This window comes from Dasypus novemcinctus, chromosome 19 (assembly GCF_030445035.2).
Source record: "Dasypus novemcinctus isolate mDasNov1 chromosome 19, mDasNov1.1.hap2, whole genome shotgun sequence".
In the NCBI taxonomy this organism is placed as follows: Eukaryota; Metazoa; Chordata; class Mammalia; order Cingulata; family Dasypodidae; genus Dasypus; species Dasypus novemcinctus.
Window position 1 is genome coordinate 36,605,019 of NC_080691.1, and position 12,008 is coordinate 36,617,026.

General features: G+C 41.4%; 1 protein-coding gene across 1 annotated transcript in view; it reads right to left on the reverse strand.

Annotated features, from left to right (window-relative positions):
- Positions 1-768: 768 nt before the first annotated feature.
- The window catches only part of PITPNB (phosphatidylinositol transfer protein beta), a 70,783-nt gene continuing 59,543 nt past the window's right edge, over positions 769-12,008 (reverse strand). Inside the window, exons 9-12 of the mRNA XM_004461700.5 lie at positions 9,065-9,175; positions 7,334-7,456; positions 3,905-3,990; positions 769-2,713 (exon numbers count right to left, since the gene is read on the reverse strand). Coding sequence (XP_004461757.1) covers positions 3,943-3,990; positions 7,334-7,456; positions 9,065-9,175 — 282 coding nt within the window. The 3' untranslated portion in view covers positions 769-2,713; positions 3,905-3,942. The remainder of the gene's footprint in view (positions 2,714-3,904; positions 3,991-7,333; positions 7,457-9,064; positions 9,176-12,008) is intronic.

A 12,008-nucleotide genomic window follows, 5' to 3' on the forward strand; every position in this document is an offset into this window, starting at 1 on the left:
TGCTAGACATAGACACATACACGCCGAGGGTGCTGAATGATGCATGAAGGACAGACCGCTGATGTGCAAACATGTCTGACATGAAACACTGCAAAAAGTGAGCTCAGAAAACCACCACCAAAAAACCCAGAAGTATTATGTTAAGCATTAAATCCATCCATATAGCTGGTTACTCTTGTCTAATGTTGAGCAGCTCTAGAATGTGCTAGAACCATGAGAAAATAATTGCTACACATCCAAACACAGCAGATGGTAATGACCAGTCCTAGAAGGAGGGATAAAACAGAGCCTGAATAAGCAGAATCAAATGGCAAAAACCTTACTGCCTTAAAAAATGCTTTGAGTTTGTAATATTTTCCCCTTTAAAAGTATTAATAATTAAAAATATAAAAACCAACTAGAGCCCAAGAACAATTCTTTCCTTTATTGCTCAGGTTATACATATATATAAATATATTAGAAGATCCTGGGGACTGCAGGCAGAACCTCGTACATGGGAAGCAGGCACTCAACCACTTCTTGAGCTACATCCACTCCCCTATTGCTTAGGTTTTAAAGACAAAATTATTTAAGAAACCAAACATAACAACCTAATGTGCCATTGGTGCATTTTGAGAATATGACTGCATTATGAAAGAAAATTTTTTTCCTCTATTTTTCCCGCAGTGGTAGTGATGGAAATTAGAGAATTCTTGAAAACCTAGCAAGGAAGTGGTCCAGTGTTCCAAACCAGACGTGGCATCAGGAAAACCACTCAAGCACACAAAGTGGCATTTTGTGATCAAATTTATTTTTTGTTTAAATTTCATTTACTTTGTTTTACTGTAATTTACACAAGAGACTGCCAAGTAAACTAGGTCTTTTACATTCACCGCGCATTCCCTCAAATCTCCACAGTTGTTAGAAAAACATTAAAATCCACGCGCTGGGCTCTTGTTTCCATGTGCGCCCCAAGCTCCCAGTGATGCTACAGATGCCAGCGAGAGTTAAGTTCATTGAAAGGAGAGGACGAGACTCTTTTATTTCACAATATTAGCAATAATCCTCCTCGCACCAACACTTTGCAGACAATGATTAAGCTTTGAGGAAACCTATCGTACAACAGTGCCCAGAGAGTAAACATCAGTCTCTACCCTGAGTACAAGGAGGACATGTGAGCTGTGGGATAATCACTGCAGTGGGGACGCTGGACATGTGGAGGGACAAGGCACAGGGATGGACGCGCTGTCAGCAAGTCAGATTACTAGTGTGCTCTGACGACAGGGGCTGGCGTGCTTTAGGAGGGACGAGAGGCTGTAAGAAGACAGTTTGTGGCCTGAAGGCTTCCACAACATCATTCTACTCGAGCTTCCAGGACTGACAGGAGAAAAGCTGCATTCGGACAGAGAAAGCTGATAAAAACAAAAATCTTACCTAGCTATTGTTGCCCTTTTTTTAAGGACCACCCCCCTTCAAAAAAAAAAAAGGCCAACAGCTTCTAACCAGCATTCCAGCATCTTCTTAATGCCTAACTGGGATCCGTTCCCATGGACATTCTACTTGAGAGCACATGGAAAGGGTGGAGGCACCCCAGTCCCTCCACAGGGCCCCCTAACCACAGGCAGGCGAGCCTCTTGCTGTGTCTTTTTCTATCTCAAAGTCAGCACTGCCCCCCCACCCCCAAAGTGTATTTCAACATGGAAAGAGCAGAACATCATCACTATATTCTATTGTGTAAGCTGTGAGGAATCTAGACCGTTTGCATAGTTTCCAAGCTGCAATTTCAGAAGACAGTCATTTCAGAAACAAGACTCCATGGAAGTGCTACGCTTTCTCGTTTGTTTGGTTTTTTTTTGGCTATACAGCCTACCTTATTAAGATTAGTTTCTTAATTTCTTTGTCTAACAGGTACCTGAAAACTGTATAGTTTATTATAAATCAGAAATCGCCATCTCCATTTTTGCTAGGTCTGATGTAGAAAAATACTTAAAATTTAAAATACAAAAATCCAATAAAAACTGGAAATTTTTTAAAAGGATTTTTCCTTCAGGGCAAACAAGTATAAACTGGCCTGTAACTTTACCCTCACTAACGGATATTGTCAAATTTGGGTGTAAGATAATGACCATCCAGAAATAAATAGTATAAATACATTCAGAGTTTACATCCCAGATTCACTGGGATACCAAAAAATTTAGAGTGAATTTTTCTGTGGGAGTCTGTTTGCTTATGGGCCTAAAATAAAAATTTCTAAGATTGATTTATAGAACAGAAAGATAATAAAAGGCTATATATATATATATTGGTCCACGGCTTGACATTTATGAAACATACCAGCTAGTATTACATTGCAGTCAATTTGTCCATTAATGATATTACTCTGATAATTATTAAAATCTGTTCCAGGTATATATATTGAAAATATTTTCTTCTGCGTTCTTGCCGAAGATAGGTACAGTACTTTGGAGAAATTGTACTAATCCCTTCAGTATGTTTGTATGTACATATATACACAAGTGTGTGTAGCTTTATCTGTAGCTCTACATGCATTTTCTATACAGCTACAGATAAACACACACATACATATATACACACGTAGCTGGGAACCTGTGCACGTGCGTACAGAGTCGTAAGCACAAGTCTGGGAGACGTCAACACTGCAAGACACTGGTCAGATTCTTCTTCACTCGTCACTGGCTGCACTTGTTCCCCTCACTTGACCTTGATTACGTAACTGTAAGAAAAATGAAAGACAGTGCAATGTCAAAATACAAGGCAACACCAAAAAAAATGTTAGACAGTAGTCGTCACTGTGTTCTCCAGAAAAAAAAAAATCTCAACGTGGCAAAACTTTCAGCGGAAAATGTACCCCAAATGCTACATTTTAAAGATTCAATCTTTCTTTTAAGACTCTGGTGTTACTAATGGCATCACATTTTGTTTAATCAGAGGAAAAATTAAATTAGAAGCAGCAATAAGTCACAGAAATATGGAAGAACTTAACAAAAGTAGCGATAACTAAAAAAAAAGCCAATTCTTTTAATGAACATTCAAGTTAAAGAAAGGGCTTGGGAGGAAATCTTAAGAGAATTCCTTCGTTCTTATTTGGAACAAGAATTTCTCTTCATGACTGAACATTTCATTTATCCCCATGTTCAACAATTAAAAAGCAGGGGGCTCTGGTAAGAGGGCAGCAAGGAACTACGGTGGAGCAAGGGAGCGTGAGGTCGTCTTCCTCACCCCAGGAAACACCTCGGTTCAAAATGAACACAGGGCAGCGGCGTCCTGCTAATGTGTTTGCTCACACTGGTGTCAGTAGGCGGGGTAAATTTTGATGCTTTTTTGGGTATATGAATTTGTTTTAGAGGAATGATACTATACTGTCCATTAAAACTAAAGTGTGTTTACACACATTAGAGCTAATTGTAAAGATAGCTGAAGATTCAATATGAAGACTTTCTGGTGTGCAGAAAAAAACTGTACCTAAAATGATTCACTGAGCTTGTCCTTAAATGGTAAATCCCAGATGAAGGCCCTCCCTCAGTTTCATCTCAAGTGCTTTTACATATTTCCTTACTAACCACAAATGATCCTACTGAGAAAATAGGTCAATTAGCTGGCTATCGATGGAAAATCAGCAGGCTTCTAAGAACAATGCCACGTAATGAGTAAGTGTACTTGGCAGCTGCTCTCTAACCCGTTAACACTAAGAATTAGCCTGGGATTACTAAATTCAACCTGTTCCACCAGTAAAATTCTTACAGAACAGTAACTCAACTGTTCACTATCAATTTCTAAAATATATATCTTTTAAATTCCAAAAATAAAACCACATTTAACACTTCAGTTTCCCTGCTTAGCAAGTTACAGATCACCAGAAAGGTATTGGTTTTGAAATGTTCTTTTTACCCAGATCTTCACTTACACAGTTTGATATTGTCTCTGACCCTACAGGGGACTCATCTAGACATCAGCGGCCGACGTGCCTCGGACGGAACCCTTCTTACGCATCTAAACGTAAAATAAAATCGTGAGCTGCTGAAATCACACACTCTAAAATAAGGGTTAGTACGCAAAGGGGGACCAAAAAAACAAGATCTAGAAGAGATTGTGAAGTGCCAGTCTGCCTGTTTACAACCATATCCACAATGAGAATGTGGCATCTTGGCCTAAAAGACAATCTTGCAAAAAGCTTTTTCTTAAACGGCACCAAAAAAAGATACCTATTCTTGAATCCAGGAAACAAAAGCCTGCAGACGGGTAGGAAATTATCAAAGGTGGCCAAGAGGTAAATGAACTATTTGCCAAGATGACGGAAAAAAATGCCTCAGGGTCTGGTCCACAGGGGAGCCAGGAGGCGTGGCCACCTCTGCTGCTTTGGAGCCCAGGGTTTCTCAGAGGAGTTCTTTAGAGGAAGTTTATTGAAAAGAGGGGAGGATGAAAGGACAAAAACAAGACAGCAGAGTAACAACGTATAAGGAACAACAGAAGACACAAGCATGCACCAGGAAGCATGGGTGTTAATAATAGCCTACAGACAATTGAACACAGTGAGGAAGTCCAGAAAGCGGGCAGAAAAATAAACACAATAAACACATTTCTAAAACTCAGCACCCATCCAACAGAAGTACCAGTTGGGAACAAAGAGGTGTGAGGTTTGCCACAACCTCTCTTCAGTGGCTAAACTGGATCCCAGGATTTCTCTGGAAGATCCCAATAGGTCATCCCTCTCCCACCTAGGTTAACCTCTCAGGAGACTAGTCCTTTCCTCCAGGGCCTAAACCCACTTGAAAGAAATACAATTCTTAAGATATATGTGAGGAGAGCCAACGAAGCTCAGTGGATGAGCGCCGGCTTCCCGTATACAAGGTCCTGGGTTCAATCCCTGGCCCTTTGCCTAAAAACAAAACAAAACAAAACAAAATAACAACAACACAAAACAACTGTGCATTAAGAGAATTACAAGGTATCAAATTTTAGCACCAGGTGTCAGGGAACAAGACCTCAAGAAAAGGGGAAATCCCTCAGCGATGAGGAGAGGAGGGTCTTAAAACACTTCAGCCTCTTCATGAGGTGGGCGCCTTCTGGGCAGGAGTTTGGGCCTGCAGGCACGCTGCCGCCAGATTCTGAAGAGGCTCACAAACCAACCGCTGGGACTCAAGGCGGTGGCAATGCCACACAGAGCAAAGCACTCCCCCATGACTTAGAGCAAAATAACTTAACATTACAAAGATCAGAAAGATCAAGAAATTGCTCTTAAATTTTTGGAAATGTTTAGGAAACTGCTATGTATTCCCAACCCTGAACCAATAGCAAAACCTCCCCAATTCATGAGGGAATGAGTCAGTTTTAAGACGTGGGTATGAAGGCGACAATACCTTCTAATAAGCAGGCTTTCTGTGGAGTTCACATTCTTCTCGGGTGCGACTTCCTAACTCATGAAAAACTGGCTTGCGTGGAGCAGCAGCCCACTACACAAGTGGGAGCCACGGTCACCACCTCCTCGCCAAGGGTCTCGCTGTGTGGACCCTGGGACAACCCTGTGTTCAGGTTATCATGAGCATGCAAACCCAGGAGGGAAGCAAAAGCCCTTCCCTCGGGAAGAAAGAAGCCCCAGCAAGTTCTGGCCGAGGGGCCCAGAAGCAGGCTGAGCTCAGAGCGCAAACCGCGGAGGGCTACGCTCACGGCCAGGCCAAGCATGACCACCCCTCCATAGGGGCCAAGCCATGTAAAATAAATCTGTTTTCTGTTTCATCTTGGTGTTCGGTAAATCCTTTTTGGAAAAGCTGGCTTGTGCCGCGAGCTTAGTGTGAATAAGCGCAATCACGCTGCTTTCTTTTCAACGTCCAGCTGGGGCCAGCTGCACTGAGGGGCCAAAGAAGAGCTGGCAGGTATGCCTGGAGCACTTGGGGTAGTGGGACCGGGCAAGGCCGGGGAAAGGGGATTAAGAGGACGGGTGGAAGGGAGGTCAGTCAGAGAAGGGCACCCGGCTCTTGAGAAAGGGAAAAGAGTGGGAAAGTAGCATGGGTAGAAAGGAAGGAAGTGACCACAACAAACTCTTGCCTGTTAAAATACTTTTTGGGGGGCCAACCAAAAACTAAGGGGGTAACAGAGACAATTCCATTTTTGCCATTCTATTACCATACTCCCAAGAACCAGAACTCAGTCATACAATTAGTACGAAAAATTGGGGTCCAAGAGGCTTCTATTGGCTGGCTTAGAAACGGAACCCCTATTTTCAAGGCTGTTTCAATGGGACAACATGCTCCAAATTTCAAACTTGGAAAATGCTGGAACAAAATCCGTTCATAAGTAGGAGACTGCCTAGAGTTTACTTTATGCATAAGATAAGGTTAAAACTTTTTATTGCTTTATAAAGAAAATATGTCCTAGTCCTCTCAGAAGGTTTGTATGAAACTAATTAAAAGCAGATCTGCTGTAATCACCAAAAGTAAGCAATTTTAAACACAGATTCTTCACGATGCTACATGCCAGAGAAACAGATTTCCTTCTGTGCCAAAGAACCTGATTCGCTGCCATTCTCCCATGATTACATGGAGTTCCTGCCTCACACGCAGGCATTTGTCAAACACTTGCGCCTGCGGGCTTCTAAAACTGGGACTGCTGGCAGGACTTTAGGTGACCGCATGGAAACCACTACCCTGCCCTGCACATTCCTTGGGTTCATTTCCCCCCAGCGGAGCTTTAGTGCCAAATGAAGAGAAGCATGGCCCACGGCAAAAGCAAAACCATGCACATGTTAAGAGCAAGTCCGGGAAGAATCTGTCCCTGGGAGAAAAGAGATGTGCCTGTGCACACGGGCTGCAAGGCCAGCTCACGGCGGTGGGGTAGCTGGGCTGTACTTCAGCTTTTAAACATGGCGGGCTGACCTCTGGCCCCAGGCTCACCTGAACTTTTACCTAAGCTTATGAAGAAAGAAGAGTTCTTGATAGTTGGGGGAGGGAAGTAGGCATTTCTGGAATCAGTAACAAAACCACTAGCCTTACCTTTTCTACAGAAGAGGGAAATAGGACTTAACTTGATTTGTATGACCAACCCCCCCAGTGACCCAAGGCAACTTGTTCTGACACAGTGAGTGCTAAAAGGACAGAAGTACCATGACAGAGGAATAATGCTTAAAAAATAATACAAAACCATCGGGCATTTTACAATTCATAAATTCTAGATCAAGGGAAGCTCTAGTCTTCCTTCTTGAAAGATGCCCAACAAAAGAGAAATCAGAACGTGTACAGAAAGGGATATTAGTGTCTAAGAAAGTCAGTTTTTTGATGAGGATAAACAGACTTGTGAATGGCTAGACAATTAGAGAATTCCATATCACAGGAAGTCTTACTGTTTCTAGCTCTTTCTGAGTTTCATCTTCCATTCTTCTGATGTCTTCCATTGTCAGATCAATCCACTTGTCAATCCAACAAAAAAGCTGGCGATGAAAGTTCGTAAATATCCTTTTTTCTTGCTTTTAAAACAAGAAGAAAAGTTGTTTAAGATAGCAGAACTCTAAGATTAATGACAGATTCCATGTCTTGATTAGTCCATGGAATTAACAATATTTGATTTTAAGAGACCATTCAACTTCCATTAGAAATCCTAATTCCATCCTATTATCATTTTGTACAATAAAATAAAAATGTGAAAAGTGAAATAATCTCCCCGGAGAAAGGTAGCATGATTTAATAGAAACTAAAAAAATGTGGTGTACACATCCTGATCCAACATAAACCCCTGATGGACCCAATTTATTTTCACCTTCTTTTAAATGTCAATGGCCAAAGGTCAACTCGATTTCTTCGGCTATAAAACTATACCTTATCATTCTTGACTTCTCTGCAATTCAGAGGATGTGAGAGGTGAAATACAATCATATACTCACAGAAGAGTCCTGGACTCTTTGGAATAAGATGTTTGATTAAAGTAAGAATTAATTCATACTCTCACCTCTATTACTTTTCCTAGTCTAATTTTTCTGCCATTACATGTAGCCATGTACATAATCAGTGGTTTTAAATGCTGGATTATTAAGTTTTATTAAACATTCCCAAGAAGAGAGAAAAGTGCACTGAATAGTAAGTACTCTTGGACAATACTCAACTTTTAAATATTTTCCATGAACAGAAGGTACTTCATCAATTACATATGTGACTTCTACTTAATCAGAGCTAGATTATTAATCTCTTATTATGATCCAAGAGGAAGGAAGGAAGCCAATATTTACAGAACGCCTACTGTGGGCCAACTGCAAGTAGGTCCAAGAATAATCAAACTTTCAGCATTTTAAGACTGTTTTCTTTTTAATATGTTAAAGCCGCTCCAGTTTAAAAGGAGAAAAGTAAAGATGAAACTCAGACCCAACCAGTAGTAGGATGGGGGTTTGTTTATAATCATAATGGGATAAATATTCACACCACAGAGTCCTAAACACAAAAGAAACTTTTCATATTTCTTGTGTATTAATAACCACATATATTGATACAACTGCAGCTCTCCCCTCTTTCTAGATCTAATTGCCCATGTTACTTTCACTTTAGTAAAGAAGACATATAAGAGAGGCAATTAGAATCTGGATCCTCAGATCATGTTCAGAATGTCATCAATTCTCAGTGAGGGCCTTTAAAGATAAGGTCTCAGGTTATCTTTAAAGTGCAAGAGGTGTGTCACAGAAGGTGTGTGGGGGGGTGCGTATGTGCGCGAGGGGGGAATGGAGGCCCAGACACGCTGGGGCAGAAGAGCTCCCCAGCAGTCAAGTCCCGCCCTGCTCCTCCAGCCTGTGCCAGGCCTCCAGGTCCAAACTGCCCCAGCAAAGGGCCCTCTACAGAGGAGCTGGGCAAAACCGTCAGAAAGTGCTTTCAACAACAAACTGCTCTGCGCTTCCCCCAACCAAGCCCTCAGAACCACTTCTGCTGGCATCTGTGTTCACTGCTTCCAAGGAGAAATAGAAAGGCAGAAAGGAATTACGCAGGGACAATGGTTTCACAAAGAAAGAAAAGTGTTAGCAGAGAAATAGTCCATTGATATCTATCTCAACTCAATCTAAATTTAAGTAACCACCATTTGGAACAGATTTTACCTTCTGAATGAAGTTTTCTACTTTGCTTTGCAGTCCCCACCACTTGAATTTGATGGTCACCAGCTTATAGGCGCACATCTTAGGGCAGTCTGGGTTGTTGGCCAGCTCCTTCTAAAAAAGGACAATTGAAAAGGAAACATTGTGACTTAAATATTTATGTTTTGATTAAAACTGACTGCTATGTAACGACATCACAGATATACATGAAGAAAATTACAGTCTCAGATGTGTTTAATTCAGATATCTGGAAACTCTAAATCATTTTAGCAAAGGCATGAGTTATCCCCCTGGTGTAAACTCACCTTCCACAGATGAAGTTATTTCCCAGCTCTAAAGTTTAATAGGCACAGGGCTCTAACTCAGATTACACTATTCAGATTTCATATTAAATACCAAATTCTATTCTCATCACATTAACGGTGAGCCTTTTATACCTAAGGGTTTGCGTAATGCTATTATTGCACTCCCACCAAGGACGTGGTAAGGCACAATAAAGAATGAGGAGGAAGTTCAGTCTTCTCTGTCTTTCAAATATTGGCAAGTGGAGGGCACTGCTTTTTAAAACGATGATATTTTCAATAGAAGGGGGATACGAAAAATGATGCATCAAGAATGACCTATAATTATCGAGTATTCAAAGGCAAATCCCAGGTATACAGGCTTTAATTTCCACAAATGATTACACCTCATCGTTTAAATGTTGTAGTTAAAAAATCAAATGAAGAAAGAGAGAGAGGTGGGGAGACTATTCTGAATTAAGAGAGACTAGTGACATAATCTAATATCTGCAATTTACTTTCACATGATTTGGCCCAAAATGAATATCAATCAGCGTGGAAAGAGGGAAGGAAGGAGGAGGGGATGGGAGGGAGACCGGAGGGGAAAGCAAATAGGCAAAACGTTAACAACTGTTGAAACTAGGTGGAGATCTCCACTGTTCAATTCTTTTAGGTTTTTTTTCTGTACATTTTTTCATTATAAAAATGGGGTGGGAGGTTTGCCAACTATTGTATTACTACTTCCGTGAAAGTTACCAGTGGAGGCGTCTGCCTTAGTAAGTGCACCACACTAGCATGTTTATCTTGGGGGCAGGGGGAGTGGGGAAGGAGCCCGGAGCTGCGCAGCACACAGCAGCATGTTTACCATGGCTCCACTCCACACGTGGTTCTTCCCAGGTGCCGTGTGCAGGAGGATCGGGTCACTACCCAGCTGACCCAGAACTGAGCCTGGGACTGGCTCATGGCAGGGAGCAAAGCCTGGTATGTTTCCTGCTCTCCGTGGAATGCAGATATGTGTGGAAGGAGCGCAGGTGGCAGAGGTGGCCTGCATGTGTGGTCTAGGGCAAGGGCCACTCGGTAAATGAAGCCCCGGTGTTCACGCATGTAAGATGATTTAAAAACCAAGAAATAAAAACCACAAAGCTAATTCTTAGGACTGCTGTGAGGACTAAAAAAAGGCAGTATATGTTCTAAATTAGTGGCTGAGACTCAAAGACTTAACCCTAATTCATTAATAAATTTTTATATACCACTCTGAATCTGCAAAACCACTATAGATAAAGTTTGTCTTAAGAGTAGAGTGGTGTGCAATGTTTTTTATAAAAACTAAATAACTGAGTCAAAAGATTAACATAGCCTTCTACAAGATTCTTTCTTCCTTCACTGTTGTCCTCAGCTTCCCACAGCACTCTGGCCATGACAAGGCCGGCACTGGTCCCACTGAGTGCCACTGTCACATCTTATCACGTCCTTCATGTCCTACCCTCAATATGTTTGTTGTGTATGAGCAAATATTCTTTCCACTCAGCCAAATAATCATAAATTTAAAAAATGATTTTCTAAAATTCATTTTATAATTTTGTATTCTAAAACTTCAAGATTATTTTTCATTTATGCAGTCATAATACCAGACCACACCTTTTCCCAAACCCTCCATAATGTTCTAGTTTCAAGTGAATTCTAGGGGTAAGATACATGAAAAAATTCTATCTTGGTATTACTAATGAGACTGAGAGCTCTGTAGAGTCCTGCATGATTGACCAACTCTTCTCAAGAAATCTCTTCCGTAGTAACATTTCATCTTCTGAATAATGACCTGGTACATGGGTTAAATCAATTAAGTAACACCAGCAAGCATTTAAATAATATAGCAAACTGTCCTTCTGCGGGTGAGTTCTACATCAACAGAACTTGGCTGGCTAATTTTTTCATTGCCTTTCTTCTCCATGAAGAAAAGAGTACCAACCTGAAAATTCTGTATCCATATCCATCACCCCAGACTTTATGATTAAGTTTAATTCAGCAAGTACTTAGTAGATGCCAATTACATATCTTAATTCTGTGCTAGGTGGGTGATAGAGAGGAATGATTATGTCTATAAATAAGGATAAGACAAACTCTTGCCCTTGGTGCGAACACTCTCTTTCAGAAGGGATACCCTTCTGTGGCGGAGGCTGGGCCCTATGCTAAAATCACATCATCACATTCTGTGCATCCCCCTTCTTGCCTTACCCCCAGCATGTAAGCAGGCTCCTATGTGGAAGACTTCCAAAGGACTGCACTAGCTTCTGTAGGCCTTGTATTTTTGCGGGGTGGGGGAAGACAAGGTTGTTTTTTCAATAAGCAGTGAGCCAGTGTGGCAGTACTCACCAATCTAATGAGACTCACTGGAAAAGCCTCACGTGAAATACAATTTGGGTATATGTACGATATGGCACGCAGAATTTTGAGTTTGACAAATAGTAGGGCTAGACCAGAAGTAAGGGGACCTGGGTTGTAGTTCCCAATGTGCAAAGTAACTTCCAGCGTAGGGAGGGCAGGGTGCTTCTCTGTCTAGAAAAGGAAAAAACAGACTCCAGTAGACTTACTGTTATTCTACTATAGACTTACCTTGATTCTAGCAATGGAAGAACTTTTATCACTGATGTGGAGGCTGTGGCCACTAG